At 44.0% G+C, this 23,286-nt stretch overlaps 2 protein-coding genes across 2 annotated transcripts in view; one reads left to right on the top strand and one right to left on the bottom strand.

Moving 5' to 3' along the window:
* The window catches only part of KIAA1210 (KIAA1210 ortholog), a 148,247-nt gene that overhangs the window by 4,003 nt on the left and 120,958 nt on the right, over positions 1–23,286 (top strand). The window lies entirely within an intron of this gene.
* PGRMC1 (progesterone receptor membrane component 1) lies at positions 14,857–22,851 on the bottom strand. The gene is made up of 3 exons (XM_036839844.1): positions 22,429–22,851; positions 18,873–19,028; positions 14,857–16,148 (listed from the first exon to the last, which is right to left on the bottom strand). The coding sequence occupies exons 1-3, from the start codon at positions 22,751–22,753 to the stop codon at positions 16,045–16,047; spliced, it is 585 nt and encodes a 194-aa protein (XP_036695739.1). The 5' UTR covers positions 22,754–22,851; the 3' UTR covers positions 14,857–16,044.

The following is a 23,286-nucleotide window of genomic DNA, read 5'->3' as shown; positions in this document are numbered from 1 at the left end:
TTAAATTAATTTTTCTCCTAAAGGAGTTCAGTGTTGACTCTTATTTATGTTGCAAATTGCAGCAAACGGACTGGATTTTGTCTTCATTATGCTCTTTAGATAATGTTTTTGGAGAAGGAGCACATGTGTATTCTCATATCATCCCAGTTCAGTGTTGCTAACATAAGGATTTCTAGAACCTAATATAAGATCCTGCTTTTGGTGGCCTTTTAAAAAACAGTTTATACAGACTTTTTCTCCTAAAGGGAGTTCATTTGGGTTGTCCTTCAGGGACAGTTATAAAAGAAGTATGTACCTATAAGGTTAACCAAGATTTAGTAGTAAATCTTGCGTTAGACTTTCCATCATCTGGCCATATATGTTTGGGTCTAAATCTCCTTGAAGTTGACATTAATGAGAAACTCAGGTGATACAGACTCTGATTACATCCACTTTTAGAAAAGAAAATAAAGTTGGGAAGTGCTACTTGAAGTCAGCAAATAGGAGCAGAAATCCCTAATTCCCAGTATCAGTGATATTACTCACCTTGGGACAGCTTAAGAGAGCTTGTTCATATGAAATGCCGGCAAGCACTCATGTTTGGAGGTTTTTCCAGTCCCAAAGTAGAGGGCAGATTCTCTTTGTCACTCACTAGGAGAGGCTGTCTCCTCTTCCCTTGATCTTAGAGTTCAATTTAGTGAAAGTCGACAGACTGGAGGAATGAGAGTAGATATGTCCGTGTGAGACTTGGAAAGCAACCTGGACGAAGGATGCTAGAGCAGGTGCCTGGGTTAGAACTGTCCGCTGGGTGCGTGTTCATGAATGTGCTGCATGTATTTTACCCCGGCCCTGTTTCTGTGCCGTCCCCAGCAGGTTTTTCTGGGACTTTACATTTGAGCTCAATTGTACAATAGACTGGAGATTTGGAATCTTGGAGTGTCAATATATGGGCAAGTCATTTAATTTTCCGGAATCCATCTGAATTTCCCCATCTCTAAAACAGGCATGAAAATACCTACTCACAGGTTGCTTCAGGACCCAAATGAGACAAAGTAGTATAAATAATAGCCATAGCTTATGTTGACAGAGAACTTCCTGTGTGCCGGGCACTATTCTAAGGATTTCACCTGTACTCACTCATTTACTCCTTCCTGAAATCCTATTATTTCTATTTTACAGTTAGGGGAACTGAGACACAGTCTTTGGAAACTCTTTGAAACCTCTAAAACACATTAAACAAATGTAAGCTATTGTCTTAATTCTCCCGATAGTATACGTTCCCCTATCAATTTGACCTGAGTCCAGCAAATGGCAGCATTCAAAATCCAAATCTGCGTTTTGCTCCATTTGTATCAAAATGTTCCCTTTCGCCCTCTAAGGTTTCCCGTGGATGCCACGATGGTCACGGTGGTGTATGATAATTCAGAGGCAACGGAGCTCTGTGCGGCTCACCACCTCTACCTCAAGCCCATAGCAAAGTTGATGATCAGTGTATTGCTCCCTGAGAGCACGGAACCCATGAGGCCCTTCTCTAACTGGGAAGTTCTTGACCAGCTGAAGAGCCTGATTTGTCCTGACCAGTTCACCACGGTGCGGCTCTCCAAGAGCACCAAGGACTTCATCCGATTTGAGGGGGAGGCTGAAACTCTAAGTTTGGTTCAGATCCTGAAGGCCAAGTTACACGGGAAGATCATCAAGCTAAGCGGTTTGAAAACAGACTTAAGAGTAGTGGCCACAGATGCCCAGGGGGAGTGGGAACACTTCCCCAAAGAAAAGGGGGTGCCGTTGGGTGATGGGTCTGAAGAGCAGGACCATGATAAGAGCCCAGATTCCATATACTTCGAAGGCCTGCCCTGCAAGTGGTTTGCACCTAAAGGTTCCAGCGGGGAGAAGCCGTGTGAAGAGATCCTTCGGGTGGTCTTTGAAAGTTTTGGGAAGATCAAGAATGTGGATATTCCGATGCTCGACCCCTACCGAGAAGTCATGACTGGTGGGAGCTTTGGGGGGTTCAGCTTCGGCTTGCAGACGTTCGAGGCCTTTATACAGTACCAGGAGTCAACTGACTTTGTAAAGGCCATGGAGTCCCTTCGTGGGATGAAGCTGATGCTTAAAGGAGATGATGGGAAAGCTCTGGCATGTAACATTAAGGTAAGGAGCAGCCAGGGTTTTTTAAACAAAATTTCCCACTGTTCAGGTGGTCCTGAGTGAAAGCTAGGAGGAGGCATCTGCAACAAATTTCCTTAGACCCCAGTAGGCTCTGATCAATAGCTAATGTAAAGATTTGTGTTGTTGTTAACCAATGGATGATGAGGGGAAAAAATATCATCCTGATTTGAACATTCTTCTATCAGCCATGCTGCCAGCTGTGGATTGAAAACGATGGTTGTTATAGTCTGGGGCTCTGCCCCAGCTTCTTGGGGGCATCAAAGGATTCTTCATGGTCCTTATGGAAGTATCTCATATACTTATTCCATTTGACAAGTTGCTGGGAGAGAGGGCAACGTGCAGCTTGAAACCACGAGGAGAGCAGTTTACTCCCTCTTTGCTACTGGGGTCACAATTTATTATACTTTCATGTTGTCTGTCAGGTAAATTGCTAAAACAGAATCCCAACAAACCTGAATCCTTTCCTTTCAAAATCAGCCTGTCTATCCAGGCATGTCACTTCATCACTGTCTGAATGCCTGGTCACCTCCTTCTTGAAGCCTTAATCCAGCAGAAGATAAGATGCAGCTAAACCCTCCTTTTTCTCTAAATCAGTCTTTAGTGTGAATTTGGACTTTCAGCTTTGGTAGCTTCGTGTGTGTGTGTGTGTGTGTGTGTGTGTGTGTGTGTGTGTTATGTGGGTTAAAATATGTATTTGAAAATTATGAGCTATTCAGTCCGACAAAAGATATAGCAAATACTATAATGACCGCCCATGTACCACTGCCCAGCTTAAAAAATAAAGCATTACCAGTGATATGAGAACGTGCTCCCCTCTGTGTACCATCCTCAGTCGCAGGCCCCTCCCTCCCCTCAAAGGTAACCATGATGGTGAATTTGGTGTTTATCACTCATGCATATTTAAATAGCTACTTCTGCCTCCTTTTATTTTTTAGGCAAATTTATTTGTAGCACCTCAATCTGACTTCCACTTTATTTAGAGATTTGCAAAGTTGTTTAATAATCACTGTAGTCAGATCTTGTATCTCATTTGGTCAGTTTTCTTACATCTTTGCTCTCCCACCCTCCTCCCACCCATTTTTGGACTCTTTTTGTCTCTGGTGATTAAAAAAATACGTTAACTCAGTTAATCACTATAACAACCCAGAGGCAATATACTCACATCCCTTAGAACTTGCATCCATCATGGCACTGTGATGCCGCCTATGGCTGTCAAGTGAGCTCCTCAAGGGTTCTGCCAAAGAAAATTCTAGAGCCCCACAAGGACTGTTTGGTAGGTAACTGAGAAGCAGTGGAACAGTCTGGGTGCTGGGATGAAGAGAAGGCATTTTTAATTCATTTGGTTTGGCATTGCCACGTACAAATTAGTTTTATCTCTCTGGCCTTCGACACACCCAGCCAGCGGGCAAACTTTTCTAATGAAACTTTGAATTGTTTGGGGGCAGGTTATGTTTGATACAACCAAACACTTCAGTGAAGGAGCTATAAGGAGGAGAAATCAAGAAAGGCTGAAATTACAAGAGCTGGAGGAAGAAAGGAAAAAAGAAAAGAAGAGAGAAGAGGAAGAGGCTGAAAGGTGAGGAGACCAACTTCAACGAAGAGGGTTTGTTTAAACTTTTGATTTATGGATTTATTCCTTCAGGTGAATGGCCGTGGGGAGCAGAAATTGGTGCAGTCTTTCCACTGTGCTGTTACAAAACCAAAAGAGAAAGCAGTTGAAAGCAAGAGACTTAAAAAGTATGCTTGTCAGGAAGAACAAGTAATGAAGAGCAGTGGGACAGCCAGATTAAGATGTCTGGGAGGAAATGGTCATTAAAAAAAAAAAAAAGACCAGGAACTTTTAGAGTGAAAATTCTAGCCTACCAACTTAAAAGTTTCACCAGTTTACCTAAATTTACCAAATTTTACCTTGCCTATCAATTGAAATTTTGGGGAAAAATTCTTTTTAGGTCTGGAAAAGATTTTCTTCCATAAAATGATCAATAATCAATCTAACCCATAGGCCAGAAGGCATGGATTTGTTGAGACTATTTTTCTCGTTGGCCTAAGTTCTTTCTGTGAATTTGAGGAGCCTCTGTATTTACTTCTTTGAGTTTATCATTGTTTCCCAGTTTAGGAGCTTGAGACTAGAAAGGGCTATTGGATCACCAAAGGTTTGCTAAGAAGGGACAAATGGTCCAGAACCACAGGGCTCCCAAAACCAGTTTTACCTTCCGGTTCCTCCCCTTGCATGTTTATTCTTCCAGTCTTTTATGCAAATTATAACCATTCAAAAGAGGAGTTTAAGAGCACCCTTCCATCTGCCTCTCACTTTTTTTGGCTGGCGGAGTGCCAGGAGTTACTTGAGGTCACGTCTGTGAAACTTGACCAGAAGCTGAGCCCAGTCAAGGTAACGATTCCCCCCAAATTTCCAGATTGACCATGCAGTTTAGCTAATCCTCCAGTTTTTGGCTAAGCCCTCCCTCAGGCCATTGTCCTTTTCTTCCCCCTTTTCCATGTTTCCAGGAGGGCCTACCCAAAACAGCTGAAATTTCCAGAAAATGGCGGAAAAATAAGGCCGTATTCTTCTAAGCCAGTCTGTTTTTATGGTGGTGTACTCTGTTAAGTAGTATGCACCAAAGACCAGTTCTCACCTTTATTTTCTGAGTGCCTTGACTTACTGTCATTTGTCCCTGTGCCACCAACTCACGGAAGGTTTTGATCTCAAGAGAAAAGGAATCTTTGCTGTGAAAGCTGGATCCAGTGGCCCCTGCTGATGGTTTGAGAAGGTGGAGGCTAGAGGCCCCTCCTTGGAATTCAGTAGCCTTCTTTTTTATTTTTTACTACTCTCTGCATGAGGTCTCCTGTACATGTTTCTAACTCGTCAACTTAGTTATGCGTTGTCGGCCCGGCAGGGGGATGGGAGTGGGAAGGGGAGCAAATGACTGATAAATACCTTCTGAAGGGTTGACTCTGTTAATCATTATCCAGAAAGAGAAAAGAGGAGGAGAGGAAAGCCCAGGAAAAGAGGAGAAAGGCCAGAGTCAGGAGGCGCGCCCTGAAGGAAAGGGGCAGACACCGGCAAAGGAGACAGAAGGACAGTGCCAAAGCGGAGGCCCGTCAGGGGCCCAACTCTTCGGAGGACTGGGAGGAGAGGAAGGGCCTGCTGGCCCGGAGGGAGCAGGAGGCCCTCCGCCTGCTGCGGGCGCTCCTGAGGAAAATCGAAGTAAGGCTCTTGTCCCATTGTTCTTTGTTCGTGGCTTTGGGTAGGTACTGACCTTTCTGGGACATGACCTTTAGTTTTAAGCAAAGGCCTATCCTTTAAACAGCACACGTGGAAGACTCACTATGTTCATTGGGGTTTATTTTCAATAGGCTGATCTCTAATAACCCCAATTGTGCATTTACCCAAGGGATAGCCAGATTTTCTGAAGGCGTTGGGTCTCACCCCCCCTTCCCCGCCCCCCCCCCAACCATCTGGCACACACGCACTTTGTGTTTCTAAACTTTAGGATGGTTTCACCCGGGGCGACATAGCTTGTGCATCTACTTTTCTAAGTTCCTAATTGAGGTAACAAAAAATGCATGGGGGAAGAAATGGATGGTGCGGGTGCTGGGTTTGTAGTCCTCCATTCATTTTCATTGGCCATTCATCTGTGACAGGTGTGGATGGGAAGGGAGAACCTGGAACAGAGACCTTTGTGGAGCAAGCTCCTGTTAGTCTAGTCCTTTTTTAAAAATTTTATTTATTTATTTTTGGCTGTGTTGGGTCTTCGTTGTTGTGCGCGGGCTTTCTCTAGTTGTGGCGAGCGGGGGCGACTCTGTGTTGTGGTGCGCGGGCTTCTCATCGCGGTGGCTTCTCTTGTTGTGGAGCACGGGCTCTAGGCGTGCGGGCTTCAGTAGTTGTGGCGTGTGGGCTCAGTAGTTGTGGCTCACGGGCTCTAGAGTGCAGGCTCAGTAGTTGTGGCACGTAGGCTCAGTAGTTGTGGCACGTGGGCTTAGTTGCTCCACGGCATGTGGGATCTTCCCGGACCAGGACTCGAACCCGTGTTCCCTGCATTGGCAGGTGTATTCTTAACCACTGCACCACCAGGGAGGTCCCTTACTCTAGTCTTAAACTATTTGCTAAGGAATGTCTCACATCACAGGCCAATTGTTTTGTTTGGAGAGTTTCAGTTTCGGAAGTTTTTTGTTCTCCCACTTACTGGCCTCCTAAACATAACCAGACTCAGCAGATGTCCCAGAGTAAAGGCCAGAAAGGCCTCCCAAAGTGTTAATTTAAAAAGCCATATTCAGTGTTCTTAAATATGAAAAGTGAATGGCATTCGTTTTATTTTTTTTTAATTTATTTTATTTATTTATTTTTGGCTGCGTTGGGTCTTCGTTGCAGCACACTGGCTTTCTCTAGTTGCGGTGAGCAGGGGCTACTCTTTGTTGTGGTGCACGGGCTTCTCACTGCAGTGGCTTCTCTTGTTGCGGAGCACGGGCTCTAGGCGTGCGGGCTTCAGTAGTTGTGGCACGCAGGCTCAGTAGTTGTGGCTCTCGGGCTCTAGAGCACAGGCTAAGTAGTTGTGGCGCATGGGCTTAGTTGCTCCGCGGCATGTGGGATCTTCCTGGACCGGGGATCAAACCTGTGTCCCCTGCATTGGCAGGCGGATTCTTAACCACTGCGCCACCAGGGAAGTCCCATGGCATTCATTTTATTTTATTTTATTTTATTTTTTCACACACACACACACACACACACACTGTATTTTATTTTTACAAGAGATAAATAGACCGACACCAAGCATTGTACATGGATGACCACAACAAAAGCAACAACCGTGGCATTCATTTTAGATAGAGTTAATTTTATGTGTATTTGCCATCTCAGCTTTTTGTTCTCATTGGTGTGGCCAATCAAACTGCATGAAATCAGGATCAGAAAAACCTCACATTTACCTTTACAATAAGGTGAGCTGGATCTTTTTTAGTTTACCTTAATGACTGCCAAGGGTGACTCCTTTTGAAGAATTTCTCTCTTTAAATATGTGTGGTGCCTAATTCTTGGCCTCCTCGATACCTTACACTGATTATGCAGTCCACAGGTTCTAATCCCAAGTCCTGGGTAAGCTCTGTGCCCTGATTTGTGCCAGGTGTCAGTGGGAGCTCTGTACAAACTCTTCCAGCGAGGTAGGGCCCATGCGCAGGACCTTTCACCTGCCCTGCAGTCGTGCAGAGCAGAGAGCACCACAGAGAGAACCATTGTCACAGCCATATTTTCTACTTGCTGTCTTGTTTCCAGCTGAGGTGGGTGAGGTGGGCAGCTCAGAGACACGCTCGCCTGCAATCCATAGGAAGAGGCTGGAATAAAACCCAGAAAACCCTTTGTTCATCTTTTACAAAGGCAGCTGACCCTTTTAGACACACATTTCACCCATCAGTCTTTTCTTGTTCTAGGATTGTAGCCCCAGGGAGGGCTATAGAGCATTTCTTATTCCTCTTCATGTCCCCAGCCCTTAGCACAATACCTGGAACAGTAAGTAGACTCATCCATTTGTGAACAAAGGAAAAAGGGTCATGTGCTTTTTAAAAAATTTTTTAAAAATTGAAGTATAGCTGATTTACAATGTTGTGGTAATGTCTGCTGTGCAGCAAAGGGACTCAGTTATATACATACAGACATTCTTTTTTTAAAATATTCTTTTCCATTATGGTTTATCACATGATATTGAATCTAGTTCCCTGTGCTATACAGTGGGACCTTGTTGTTTATCCATCCTATATATAATATTTCATATCTGCTAAGCCCACATTCCCAGTCCTTCCCTCCTCCACCCCCCGCCCCCTTGGCAACCACAACCACAAGTCTGTTCTCTACGTCTGTGAGTCTCTTTCTGTTTTGTAGATGGTTTGTTTGAGCTGTATTTTAGATTCCACATATGAGTGATATATGGTGTTTGTCTTTCTCTTTCTGACTGACTTCACTTGGTAAGAAAATCTCTAGTTGCATCCATGTTGCTGCAAATGGCATTATTTTGTTCTTTTTTGTGGCTGAGTGGTATTCCATTGTATATATATACCACATCTTCTTTATCCATTCATCTGTCGATGGACATTTAGGTTGTTTCCATGATTTGGCTTTGTAAATAGCGCTGCTATGAACATAGGGGTGCATGTATCTTTTTGAATTATAGTTTTGTCCGGGTATACGAAGGGTCATGTGCTTTTGAAGGTATGTGAACCGGGGTGCCTTCTAACATAAGGACGGGCACAGACCTAGTAAAAGCAGCTCCTGTTAGACCGAGACATTTAATTTAGTACCTCCTGTTTCTTCAGTGTGATATTGTTCATAATTTCAATCTATCCTAGGTGTAGTTAGAAACCTCTTCAGAACAATGCTAGAAAGCCCAATTTTCTTTGAAAATTTTAGTCTGTTTAGTTTTTCATGTGAGATTTTTAACCTTTTTCTTTGAAGGGGTCTGTACAATTTAACCCACGGGAGGTAGATGTTGCAGGCTCCAAAGCTAATCGTGCTCCGGGGACCACACTGGGAGCTCTGAAGAAAGAAGAGTTAAACACTCAGTATCTTCAAAATCAGGAGGAAATGCCAAGATATCAGGTTTCCAAGTCAGATAAGAAGAGGAAAAAAAAAAAGAAGAAGAAAAGAGCTAGGGCTCACTTACGTAAACCTTCCCACCACCTTGGGGGAAAAAAATTAAGATATTCAGCTAGAAAAGAGAGAAGTGGAAAATTATTAACCAGTGAATACAATCACAGTTTGCTCCCTGATCGGAATTCTTTGCAAATTGCAATGATTCCAGGTCAATCTCTTGAGAAAGAAGACTACCATGGTTCTAATAAATCCTATTCTTCCAGATTAGTTGAGAGAGACCATGGCAGGAAACAGAAGATCTATGAAACAGATGAATTTATTTACTATCTTTTAAACTACTATCAAAGTCCAAAATATGCCCGTATCTGCCTAGAACCAAGTCACATAACAAGCACATGTCAGTGGAAGAGGGTCGTCCATGCGAAAGGAAGTGGATTTCAAATCAATTTGAGAAAACGTAAGTGTCATTTAACCAGTTTGAGCCAAATGCAAAACCTAGATGGGAGAGAACAGGTGCAAGAAGACGATTCCTGTACAAAGATTTGTACTCAGGATCCTGAGCATAAACCAGAAAAGAGAGGAAAAGTGGATTATGCCAAAGAATGTAGAATGTTTAAGGGGTTTAAACATCATTGCAAGGACACAGTATGTGAAGCTGGTGATCGGCCATCCCCAGCTTTTGGAGAGAGCCATCTGTTGGAACAGACCCATGCTTACCAGGTCCAAGAGTCCATATCCACAAGTCAAAGCCAAGTTTCCTCACCCAACAGGTCAGCAGACTTTAATTTGGAGCTGACAGATTTCTTAGAGGAAATTAGCAGTGATTCTGAATGTTTCAGTGAAATCCTTAGCATAAACAAAGAGGAGAAAGAGAAATCTGTGGCCACACATGATAGCTCCCCAGAAAAGGGATCTCTTGACGCTGATGAAATCATCACTTGCGATCCAGAAATTAGGTCAAGTCAGCAAACCTTGTATTCAGAGTGGAAACATGAGGAGGAAAAATACTCTAAATACGAGCTTAGGAAACCAGGCAAGAGGTCCAATTATGAACTGAGGTGTTCATGGCTTGAGGGTGAAAACAATTCTATTAGAGATGAGAAGAGCAACAGCAAAAAGAGGGAAATATTGGCTCCCAAATACGTATTTGATAAAAGCTACCACCACAAATCCAGTGCCAGTGATCAATTAGACACTGTCACAAGAAAGAGGAGGCGGTTTAGTGATAGTACATTTGACCAGAAAGTGAACTATAGGCCCTTTCATGTGCCGAGAACATCGTCAAAAAGTGCTAATGCTTCCTATTTGGGGGATTTTCCCAAAAGAAGAGAGGCTCCATGGAAGTCAGAACATAACCAGGATGCAAGGAGGTTTAAAAGATATGAGAATTCTGAAGATTTCATGCTGAATTCTGATAATTACTATATCAGACGTAGCAGTCAGGAGCACATTGACGACGGAAGCTATTTAGGAAACAACTACACTAGTTCTTTATAGTTTCAAATGTTTTGAAGGTCTCTTAGACCAGAAAACTCTTACTCACAATAAAAATGTGCAAGAAGAAAATTTCAGACCAAATGTAGCTATGTGGTTAGCAACTACAGAGCAAGAGAGCAACACTTAGGAGCAGGAGCGAGGTCAAATGCAAAACCTTGTTTCTCTTGCCAAAGTATAAAGCATAGATCTAAATGTGTGTGTGTGTTGCAGGTGTGTTGGCAAACTTTGGAAACACAAAACATCCAGATTCTGAAGGTTGGTAAAACAATGTGCTTGCAAAACTTCCTTATCCAAGGACAGACATTTCTACATTTCGATTGCAACTTTAATTTGGTGCCATCAAAGGAGCAAATTAACGTCAAGAGGAGTTAAGATAGCCCTCTATGGCTCTTCAGCTGTCATAATGTTATCATTTAGCATCATTTATCTTCAAAGGGAATGGCAGTGAATGAATAATGATCTTTTTACTTGTTCTTTAATTTGGTCAGCACACCATGTGCAGCAACAAACTTTCCTGACTTTTATCTAGAAGTACCTATAGATAAAAGAGGAGAGATGCCACCTAGAACATATAATAGACTTCTTCATGACATTAGACAGTTCCATGAGCACCCACTAGAAAGAAATTAATCTTATTAATATGTTCATAGGACTCAAAGAGTTGTCCTTTTAGAAACAAAGCCTTGGAAGAAGAATCTAAAAGGGGCTCAGATTGTCCTTTGAGGTTTACACAGACCATTAGCAGAGTTGTTTTTTTGGAAGAACCCCATGTCATTCCATCCTAGAAAAGCAACAGGACTGAAGTGATACAACGTGGGATTTGCCAAAGGAAATATTGAACGATCCTGGGGCACCAATAATGGCACTTGGGAAGAGAGGACGTGACAGTATTCCATTTCAGGTTATGTAATCCTTTCACTCAGGGTTGGGTGACATCAGTTTGTAAAAAGCCACTGAATATCCCCAAACTGACTTTTATAAAACAGTAACAAGTGCCTCCTCAATCCTCAGTAATGCCATGGAGTTAGGAAGAGTCATGGGTGAAGCCCATAGTTTTCTAGCGGGGGAAATATTGTATGTGTGCCGGATTTGTAAACTCTTAACATAAGCAATTTATCTTTTTACCTACTGGTTTTGGACTCCTTGAATATGTTTTTAAATTGAGATATTTTATAGATTCGTAAAGACATACATCTTAATTCAGTGCATGTTCTATTGAAAGCTCGGCTGATTCATTCTGCCTTATATTGGATTTAGGACCTCAGGGGGCAGTAGATGACTTTTTTTCTTCCAACGAAGCTATAGCTGACATGGCAATTGAAGATCTCAATGAGATTAGATTGCCTGCAGTGGGGAAAAGGTGATTTTTAATCCACTGAAGTAGTGGAAGGCAACATTTTCATATGACATGATTCATTTCAAACAGTCCTAACTTGATAGTCCGTAGAAAAGTACCAGCTGGTAAAGCCAAGGTAGGATGCCAGTCATTGTGGTTGCCCAGAATGACGAGGCACGATGTGTGCTCATAACCACCCTCTTGAGCAACCTGATATCTGAAATGGCTATAAAATCTTCTAACTGATCTAAAGTGAGAGCCACAGGTTGTTTCGTTGATCTTCTCTAATAGCATTTAATAGAGGTATGCCAGTACAAGCAAACGTTCAGACATGAATGTAACATAGCAGATTGATTATATTCATTATCACTGAATGATTTGTTGGCTCCCTTATATTCAATTCCACTTGCAAGCCAGTGACTCTGCCATCAAAACCAGGCTTGGCTTGTCCAATCTGAAACATCGCTCCTAGGGCGAGTGCCTTTTCTCCTCTGAGGACTAGCAGTGATTATTAACGGTCAGAGTACTGTTGTCCGGAGTAGCCTTTTAAACTACTAACAGCTTGTATTTTGTCACACAATTTTTGGTAACCAGGTATTATTCTCCTCCAATGAGACCCCACCTCCTTATTTTTTCATGTTTCGTGCCCTTGAAACAAAGAGCATTATGGGTTTGTAATGGAAAGCAGCTATGCTTGTTTTGAAAAAGAAAAAAAACCAACTCAATCTCTTCTGTCATTGGATAATTTTTCTTTGCAGAGATTTTAGGCGTGAAAACAATTTGCTGCTCAGTAACCAGACATAAAAAAATAAATTGCAGAATAGAACTGGTGCTAAGTCACTTCTATATAATATTTTGGTCTTGTTTTGTTTGCTAAATACCATCCTGGGACCTAGAAGAAAGTAAAAATACTGGTTTTATGTTTACTTTCCGTACAACCTTGGATTTTTATGTCTCGTGGTAATGCATTCTAGATTTGAGTAAACCTCTTGTTTTTGGTGTGTGTAGGCCTTAAACAAGGAAGAGAACAATTATCATGAACTTTTCAGATGAATGGCTCAGTAAGGGATGGAACAGAGCCGAAAATGTTGTAATCACTTTGTTAATCAACTTTGTTATTCTTTGTTGTGCTGTTGTTTAAGTGGTGCAGAAGTATTTTCTCATATCTTTTTCCTATGTCCAGTTAAGTGAGGGCCTGAACTTTAAGCTGTGTCTTTTAAAATAGGTGTTTTTATGTTTCTCCTTGTACGTGCTGCTAATAGTACTTTAAGAAAGCTAAAAATCTGTCAGTGTGTTTTTGTTCAATTTGTTTGAATTTCTCAGGTAGAAAGCCATGTAACCTGGTAATTTGCAAAATAAGAACCAAATAAATGTATTTTCATTTGTTGCAAGACTGTTCAAAATGTTAACTTTTAAATAAATGCTGATAATTCCACTTTGGGGGGTTGGGATTTCTACCCGTAGTATGCTGCTTTGCACTAACGTTGCTGATCCCTTTTGTCATTTGCATTGGTAGAGAAATAATACATATTTGACTTTCAGATATATTAAAAATAAAGTTGTCATAGAGTCTTTGTTCATTGACCGCATGTACTGGCTAGAATGTTGCACACCTGCAGTAACATTCCCCATGAAAACATACGTCTGGTTTCAATATTCAAGTTTCGAGGCAGCTTCCCCAGTTTATGGTAATTGCCTTTCAGAGCTCACGAAACCACAGTTGTATTTTCATTTTGGATAAATTAAAAATTACGGTATTTGGACTTAAAGACTATTCTCCCTTCAGCAAAGGTTTTATCAGTTCTTTAAAGGTAGCAAAAATTTCATCTCATCCCTTCAGGCCTTGGTAGAAGTGCTGAAGTTACTCAACATCCAGAAACGAGTCAGAGACACGAGGGGCTTCAGTGATCAGTCTTTGACCCTGCAAGCTTTCGCTGTATTTTCACATGAAACGTACAGCAAACCGCCTCTAAGCATCCCTAACAAAGGCGGACTGTACCTTAGAGAACAACTGGGCACTTCAGAGCTGAAAGGGTTCTTGTTGGGTTCAAAGAGCTCTTTCTGAGACAGCAAGGGCTGTTCTTGCTTGTTCTGGATTGAGGATTTGCATGAAGTTTGGCCCTCTGAGGTAAGGTGAACAGGGCATTGTGTAGAGAAGCCGCAGAGATACCACAAACGCATAGTGAATGATGCTTCTGACCCATAGATGCTGGGACTGAGAACCACGTATCTGGGCAGGGGCCAGAAGCAAGCAGGCGGGGAGCAAACAGCTGACCCTTCCCCCGCTGTAACCACCACTCCCTCATCTTCTTAAATGGCGCCTTTTACATAGTATGGCTTACGACTATGCGAACTGGATTTGAGAAGTTTTTAGACCAAAGTCCTGCCTGATAGTAATATCACTTTACCTGTAATCAATACATGTTGATTTAGTTCTGAATGGAGGGGAATCCAGCTATTTGGGATTGAAGCTTTTAACCAGGCTCTGGATGTTTTCCTCTTGGCATCAGACAACTGTTTAACTTAGTAAAGGGAATAGCCTAATCTTCGTATCTAACTGAGATTTCAGGCTGCAAAGGTGGCCCAATTTCTCTCTCCCTCCCCTTCCCCCATAGCATATGGCCTAACAGGTTGCTTGGCACAAAACAGGCAACTCGAATATTTGTTGAATGAAAACTAGTGGGGGAAAAGGACACATTTAAAAACAACAAAAACAGGCAATATGGTTTGAGAACGTAAAAGCTGGAAAGCTTTTGAGCCCTCTGATTCAGGGAGTGCCTCTTTTGTAAGAAGAGTCTGCCAATTTTAACACTAAAATGGCAGAACACTAATATTCAGGGTAATAGGTTGTCTGTGTTTATACAACCAACTGTGCGTGCAAATCTGATATCCTTCTTTCGGCACAAAGTGAATCAACTTTGCCACTCTAAGGATTCCTGAACACTTTACTAATCCGATGATACATTACAGCAAAAACAAAACCTGCCTTGGCACTCGGTAACAATCTTCACTAGAGTTACTCCTTAGTGGCCTTGCTGTACACCTCAAGGTGGAAGTCTGCCTTTGAGTTTATTAAGTTCTGACTTAAAGAGGCAGAAGTTGACAAGTCACAAAAAGTAAATTCAATTCACTATTTTTTTAACAGGACAAGCTGGTATTTGGTTTGTGGTGTGAGGCCTCTGTAAAGTTCTGCCCCTTTACTTGTCTCTTTTGGCATACAAAAAAGTCACTAAAAAGTGAAACTCTTGAAGCTGGCTACTCAGATTAAGGTTTAAAAAAAGCAGGGCAACCCACCACACTATACTGGGTAAAACCATTTTATTAACTGACCAAAGCACTTCATTTTGTTTTCTGATTTGAGGTAAAACCATTAAACACAGTTCACAAGAAAATACAATGACTATTCAACTACAAGAAACCTAATTGTTCATATAATACTTTTACAAATTCATACAACTGTACAGTCTACTTAAGCTAAGTTTATTGTTAATCAAAAGACCAATATCAAAGACCAAGACACTTGACTACTATTCTTGCAGTGGCTATAGTTTTGTAACAACAGAAGAATAACTGTTACTTTATGAATACACTTTAAAAACCACTTGGCTAGGGATGTATACAGTTTCCTCATTCTTCAGGGGTGTGAAGGCTCTTAGGAGAGCAATCACCTGTCCCTGTCCTGCATGCCCCTCTCTCACATCCAACCACGTAAAATAACCATGAACGTGGGGATTGGGAAGATAGTCCTACAATCTTATTCATGTATTTCAGGTTTTTAGGCAAGCCAGCTGATTCTTTCCAAAGCTTGCTTTTGAATGTTCACATCCTGTTTTAATCCTCACTGTAGATTACTATGTTAATGAGGGCATCTGAGGGTCCCAAGGCGGACAAGGACAATGGTGCAGACTGGAAACAAAGAAAGTAGATTTCTTGCAGTTGAGCCCAGCTTTGAGATTTCGTTTTGTTACTGGACACCTCTCTTTAATCAATACCAAAGCCTGTGGAACACTGCAGATTTGCTTTAGAGGTAGATAAAACAGAAATCATGCAGTTAAGTCAATTGAGAAATAAGGGATTTGCTGTCTTCAGAGAACATCATGACTAAAAGTTGATCCTTTGTTCCTTGATGCTTGAAGGACTTCGCACGTTTAACATTTTTACCTGTTTGGGGCAAATACCCACGTCTTACCTGTCTCTCAGGAAAAACAAATTCAAATGCAGCCTGTACTGACTACAGATAGAAGAAAAACAGTAATAACATTTGTATTACAGCACTGCAGTTCACTTTCTGGATCTGTGACACACGAACATATCATGCATTCTAAGACAGAAGTTAGCTTTATCAGTGTCACTAGTGATGTTAATTAAAAAAATGTACAGCAAGTTCAAAACTTCTCTAAATATTGAAATCACCATGTTTTAAAGACAGACTGGAATGTTACAAATGATTCTGCAAAATACAAAAATAGATATGCTTCCACCGAAGGCTTTAATCATTTTTCCGAGCGCTCTCATCTTTCGGCTCCTCCTCATCTGAGTACACGGTGGGCTCCTCCCCCTCCTTCAGCAGTTTGCCCACGTGATGATACTTGACTGGAAGGAGAGGGGAAGACACAATGGTCACTCTCACGCTTTCGAGAAAAATCATGACATTTCATTTGAAAGCACTTGTGAGAGGCCTACAAACGACACAGTAGCTTGTTGGGCTTCTTGAAGGTGGTTTATACCACAGTCCCAGCCAAGTCCCAGGGAGTTAGTTAGAGTTTTGTTCAGCAGACAAAAATATAGAACAGGTAGCGATGCCTGACAACGAGTGTGCAAGGTAATGTCAGAATGAGTTGTGTTTGTGCATAGGAGGTTTAGCAGAGCAAGGGCTTGTTATGACTTAGGTGGAAGGGTTGCACAACACTTTGTGGGAGAAGGATATGCTTTGGAAAATGTGTAGAAGAACTTGGGGAGGGAGGGGTTTCCAGAAAATGCAATACCACACACAAAGGCATGCAGGTGTGACCGAATGTATCTGGGGGAGCAATAAAGAGACCAAGTTGGCAGGAGTAGACTGGGAGTAGCGCTAGCCAAACAGGGTGGGGAAATCTTAAGACAAATGTGGAAAGCCAGCCTGAGGAGTCCGGACTTATCCCATAGGTGGCAAAGGGCCTTGAAAGTTTACAACAAAGGAATGACAGGGCAAAACAGTGCTGTGGACACAACGGTATCACTGTGTATAGAGGGCAGGGCAGATTACGGTTAGGAGAGCCCAGGAGCAGGGTGACCAGGAGGCCAGCAGGTGGATCCACATGCAGAGGAACAAGAGCCAGGAGGAGGGGGTGTCCGTGGGGATGCGAAGGGAAGGATATGAGACACGTAAAGGAAGCTGGAAACATGAGTTAACGAAGTGAAAACTGGAGATTCCGTGGACCGAAATGGGGACTCTGGAGAGGGAGCCACTCTGGAGGGGCACGTGACTGGAGACTGACAACAGGGACTGGAGAAGTGAAATCAGTATTGGCAAGAAGCAGGTCCCTGGAAACGTTTGAGAAAGAAGGTTCAATGGAATCGGGGGGTAGAAACCATACTGCAGGGAGCAAGGAGGGATGGAGCAATGGTTAGGGACAACCACGGATTACTAGGTGGTTGTCTGACAGTGAAGGGAAGGAGTGATAATAGTCTAGTGGGTGAAGGGGAGAGCAGGAGACGGAATTCTCCCCCAACACGGGGCAACAGCTATACGTGGTTAAAGGGAAGTGGTAACAGCGAGGCCAGAGAGCACTGGAGATGTTGGAGAAAATAGATTTAAGAGGGCAACCAGAACGTAAGGGACCTGAGAAGGGGCGGAGTCAGCAGACAACCACCATATTGCCTGTATTATTAGGGCCAAGCTAACGTAGGGTTAATCATCTCAAAGTCAGAGGCCAAAAGAACTCCTCTTTCTGAGTATCGGTAGGAATTAGAGGAGTAACCAATCTGTTTAACCAGGCAACCGGAGCTACTTTGGTGTGAAATAATCGTCAGGAACAATTGTAACTTCCCTATTTGAACATTTTATAAAGGTCCCTAGGGTGCTTGGGACTGTGCAAGACAAATAAAAGCCGGGTGGCGCCTCAGAAACCTGCCTTAAGGGGAATCCACGCCAGCTCTGAGTGTAGCTGAAGTGTCACAACAGTATTTGGGGCTAGCCTTAGTTTAAGGGGTTGGGGGAACCACACTTTTTACCCCACTGATGAAGGCAAGCCCTAGAAAATAGAGCTTTGTAAGTTATGAATTACGACTCATTGGTTTCATATAGAAGAATCTATTGTTACAAAGGCATCCTGAAGATGCAAAAAATGAGGGACTCTTAGATAGCTGAATTATGTTTTCAGAGTAAAAAGACTTGCCTCTGGACTTGAAAGCTATTAGTCTGCTTGGGATCCAAATTCTAAAGGTAGAGCCATACCTGGCTAATTATTAATCCAGAACTCTCTGAAGTCAGCATTGTTTTCAAAGAAAATGGTTGGATTTAGCCAAAAAAGCCAATAATATTGAACAGATTATAGAGAATGGCAAATAGAAAATGACACTTACAATGAAAAATCCCCCTCAAGGAAATGGTCACTGTCTTTATATACTGTTTCAAAGCTGGGAAAGATTATTATTCAAATTCTTAGCAGTGAAATATTGCTAAAGTGATCATCAAACACTTGGGTTGGACAAAAGCCAGTTCCCCAATTCTCAAAATATGAACTTAACCCCCGTCCTTACTCCCCCCCAGAGACCTCAGCCCATACCATAAGCCAGGAAACAAGTGTCTCCTTTTTGCTTTCTTCTTAAAAACGCAGACACCATTGTTGCTGGGCAGATTATAAGCATCATTTGTAGATGAGGCCTATAGTTAGGCTCAATTAGATTCAAAGAGAAGCTGTTTTGTAGAATACAAGTCTCTCATTCTTTAACAGAAATGTGGGCTGCTTTTAAACGGCAAGTTCTACAAGTGAAAATCCCTCTTTCTGTAGCCAAGATGGCCACTCTCCTTTCCCCTGCACACCAAGCACCAAATCCTATTGTGAAATCTATGCAAACCTCTCAAAAATTTAAAAAACAGAAACCCAGGTTTCCACAGAGAACTAGCTAGAAATTGGTATGCAATCACGGCAAGTGACTCAGCACTGCTGCAATTACTTCAAGCCATGAACTTGATCCGTCCAAGATTCAGGAGCCTATCAAAACGCTTCCCAGTTGCAGCCTGCTTAGTAATAACTATTGTACTGCCGTGAATCCCATTAGTGGTAGAAATTTGATCCAGGCACAATTAAAAAAAAAAAAAAAACAACCGCTTACAAGTGAACTGAGAGTCCCAGTCATTCAGGGTCTCCTGCTGGGCAGGAGTGAGGTCAGAAAGGTCATCGTACTCATCCTTCAGTGCTTCCTTATCCAGGCAAAACGTGGCAAGGCCCCTGGATGCATCTCTTCCGGCAAAGACCCCGTATGGCCCCTCTTTAAAAACAAAACAAAACAAAACCAAAGTCGATTATTTATTAGGCAGTCAATTTCTCTGTGGTTCACACACAGAAAATGGCTTCCTTACCCATTAACATGGAGAGTCAATTTCTCTGTGGTTCACACACAGAAAATGGCTTCCTTACCCATTAACATGGAGAGCCTGCTTTTTGAGTATCAAATTCCATTTGGAAACCATAAGTGATGTTGATCCTTTGATCATTACCTAGTGGATACTGAAAGACCTGTTGTCATTAAACATTTAAACAACTAAAACTAAATCAAAATGCTATACATTAGCATTCATTTCTTGTGATTTTCAAACAGCTAATATAAAAGCCATAAATGATTATCTACTGGGGGGGAAGGTGTTAGTAGGGAATGATCCAAGATAATAGTGAGTTCGTGGGTCAGAATTCGACTTCTGGACATTGAACCTGGAGCCTGGCTCTGTTCTAGGCACTTGGGCTGCATCAGTGAAAGTTATGGATTCTGAAGATAAGAAACACTAAAGTGTAAATGAAAACATCTTCTTATAAACATACTCTGATACGATTTAATGAGTCAAAAGCGTCTTATAGACATCTTTGGTTGCAAGACTAGACTGTGTTAAACATTAACATGTGGTATCTGCAGGAGAAATCATTTTATGAATATCAGTGGTTCAGATATCTATCCACAGGTTACATAATCTTCAGTGTCAACAAAGAAGAGATGGCACGGGGCTCAGGTCTGTCACCCTGTTTTGGGTGGGCTTGAAGACTGTGAAAATTCTGTAAGATATCTGAATGCTATTATACATAATATTATGCTATTATATATGATACTAAATTTTTGTCTAAGAGAGCAGTGAATCATTCTGTAGGTACTTACAGTGGATTTTTAGGCATATTTAAATATTGCACAAGTAAATGAAGAGAAGCCAGTGTACTTTAAACAATGTGTTGTTTCCCCAAAGGTGGACTGAGTAGCAAGTCTGACATGAAAAAGTTTGTAGGTAACCACCATGCCAAGTATGAGAACAGATCAAGTTTCATTACGATCTGGCCACCTGAAACCTCAATCCACCAGGATTCTTTTATTTTTACAAATTAGACGAAATTTATGATCAACTTTTAAATGCACATACGAGTCCAAAGAAAAATGGTTATTTTTAATCATCATTACATACTACCGTTTCCACTAGAGAAGGTAAATAGGCCAAGTGCACGGGTTTGGACCTCACCATTTCAGAAATTATGGTCACAGAATACTTAAACAATCTGAGGGGAGCACTGAAAGTCTTTGGAGTTATATATATTATTCACCAGAATGTACAGTCACTAGAATGTAAGCTCCAGGAGCAGATTTGTGCCTGTTTTGTTCACTGCTGTATTCCCAGCACCCACAAAAGTGCCATGCATACAATAATATCATTAAAAATAATGAATAATTTTTAGGAATCCTTTATAACATCAAGTATAATTTCCAAATGATGTTGTCACATATTCATGGCCTCACTGGACAATAGTGCAGGTAGAGACTGAGAGTTCTCACAATGGGCCATCCTTATCATTTTAAAGAGGGACAACTAAGGCCCAGAGAGAACAATGCTTTGCTCCAGGTCACACAGCTGGTCAGTGATCCAACCAGGCGGAGAACCCAGGTTGCCTGACTCCCAGTTTCGGGCTCCGTACACAGGCCTACATTCCTCTCAATGACTTTGCAAACTACAATCATGTGATGATGCTCCAGGCACACGTTTCAATTGCTTTATGGTGTAGCTCAGTAAGAACAGATATTGACATGATTATGCTTATTGATAATGCCTTTAGGTGTGCCACTGTAAGTGACAAATAATGTAGGTGTGGTTTTCAAATTATCTTGACCGTTACATGCCTACAGAAAGTAGGTCTTCTAAAATCCTCCACGAGGAAAAACTGCTAAGTGGGAGAGTTCCTTAAGAACCTTAGCACATCTGATTTTGATGAGCTGGACTGGGAGAGTAAAACAAACCAGGAGCCGGGATGAAGGCAGGTCACTGCCTGCTATCCTCTTCCTCGTCTCCAGAGCAGTGGCCATACTCCCTGAGCCCCCTTATTTTTAGAAGCATCCATATTGGAGGAGCTATAAAATCTCTTCTTCCTCCTCTGATCCAAACATTCTATAAAGCAGAACTTTCCAAACCTGGATTCTTCTCGAATTTGCCTGGGGGTGGGTGTGTTAAAATGCAGATTCCTCGATCTTCCCCCCCTCCCGCGGTTATGGATATTAGGCCAGGAATCTGTATTGTACCTCAAACGCATCAGGTGATTCTGATCCGTAACCAAGCTTGGAAAAGCCTCATCTCCACGGCCCCGTCAAGCCTGTCCCCCTCCAACAGCTCAGCAGTCACCCACCCCTCATTTCCCCTCTGGTTGGCTTTTCCTGAAATCCCCACACCCAGCGGCCATCATAGCCCTACCCCTCTTGTTTCTCCGGATCCTCCCACTTCTCCCTCCCTCCATTTTAATTTTTTTTTTTTTTTGGCTTCTAGTCCTTTCTCTCCTGCTACGGAGTATAATACTGTGTTACCTTCTCGTCTTGCCACATTCCTGTCGTCCGCTACATTCAGCCTTCCTCATCCAGCTCCCTTCCCCCATGGAGCCTCCCTTGTTCACCTCCCAGCTTTCCCCGTCTGCCACACACAGCACGCGCGCACACACATACCAAACACATGCCACACACATACCTGACACATGCCACATTCCTAGCGCACGCGCGCTCACGCACACACACTCACACGACTGACAAGCCGCATACACTGAATACGCACACACACATAACTCACCGCCACGCACAATGCTCCTACCTGCTGCTAATCCCATCTCCGATTCCCTTCTCCCAGAACCTCACATTCCACCATGGCTACTCCTGGCGTCATCGGCCTTCGCGTCCCCTCCAAGGCTGGACCTCCCTACCTCCTCCCGCCCTCCCCCCCATCAGGTTTCCCTCGAGACACCCTCATTTCCTTTCTCCAGCCAGACACCATCCCCTCCTTCCAGGAACCCTCAAACCCGATACCTTCGAAACCCCCCAACACTGCGCTCTGCTGTGCCACCACCCCCAGCCCCCGCCTTCCAGCCTCGCGATCTCACCCACCCGCCCCCGGCTTAAGCGCTTCAGCCGTCTTCCTCCAGCCCACGCCGGGGCTGGCGGCGCGGACCGGGAATTCTGCGTTCCCCACTGGCCCGCAGCCCTTCTAGGACGCCTCTTGCCCCCTGCCCGCCCGGGGAGCCGCCCTGCCCCGCCCTCCCCGGCTTGCCGCCATTCCGCCCCCACCTCCCCGGGGCGCCCCGCTCCCCCTCGCCTCTCCGGGACCCAGCCCCGTGCCGGGGCTCCTTCTTTTGTCTTTGGGGCCCCCGGCCGGCCGCCGTACCAGGCCCGTAGAACTTGCGGCCTTTGGTCACGTCGAACACCTTGCCGTTGATGGCCATGAGTATACGCGGGTCCTGGACGCCGTCGAAGCGCCGCAGCTCGGCAGGGGTGAAGTCGCGCCGCTTAAGGCGGGGCAGCGGGGGCGGCTCGTCGTCGTCGCTGTCGCTGGCCGTCGGCTGGTCCCCGCGCACGATCTTGTAAAGCAGGAAGATGCAGAGGCCGAGCAGCAGCAGGTTGAGCGGCGACGTGAAAATCTCGTGCAGCAGCCCGCCGCCCTCTAGCTCGCTCGGGTCGGCGCCGGTCGCCGCCACATCCTCGGCAGCCATGATCGCTAGAGCAAAGGTTGGGCCGGGATAGGGAGGGCTCCGGAACTGGCTTTCTCCTCCCTCTCCGCGAGCTAGTGGCGCGCGGGGCCCGGCGGACAAGGACTAGCCAGCGGAGGAGGCGGAGCCAGGCGGTGGCAGGGCCGGATGGGCGGAGCCTCTCAGCCCCGCCTCCCCGCGGCCTCCGGAGCTCCCGGCGCTGCTCAGTCGGGGCCCGCCTAGCTCAGGACCCCCACCTTGCCTCGGGATGGTAGCTCCCCTCCCCCAGCCGGATCCTGCCTACCCCGCCGCCGAGATTGCGGAACACACCCCTCAGCAATACCTGCGAGGCCTGGCCCCAGCCTCACGCCATCCCCACGCCATCCTCTAGCTTAACCGCGACGCAGCACGCTGCCCTCCTCCGCACCCCCAGGTGCTCGTCGCACAGCGACCCGCTCGGCCTTGCCGGGTTCTGTGTGAGGCCCCGTCCGCCACCTGATGCGAGCCAGACACTCCGACTCCATTTCCCCTGCTTTAAGCTTCTCCCCGCCTTCCAA

Source organism: Balaenoptera musculus, chromosome X (genome assembly GCF_009873245.2).
Source record: "Balaenoptera musculus isolate JJ_BM4_2016_0621 chromosome X, mBalMus1.pri.v3, whole genome shotgun sequence".
Taxonomy (NCBI): Eukaryota; Metazoa; Chordata; class Mammalia; order Artiodactyla; family Balaenopteridae; genus Balaenoptera; species Balaenoptera musculus.
Note: the sequence above shows the minus strand (reverse complement) of the source record. Positions and strands in the feature narration are given on the sequence as shown.

Coding starts and splice junctions, on each gene's coding strand:
- PGRMC1 (XM_036839844.1), bottom strand. CDS start 22,753: ATGGCTGCCGAGGATGTGGCGGCGACCGGCGCCGACCCGAGCGAGCTA. Junction 19,029..22,428: donor CCGCAAGTTCTACGGGCCTG/GTACGGCGGCCG, acceptor TTGTTTTTAAAG/AGGGGCCATACGGGGTCTTT. Junction 16,149..18,872: donor CTGGGACTCTCAGTTCACTT/GTAAGCGGTTGT, acceptor CTCTCCTTCCAG/TCAAGTATCATCACGTGGGC.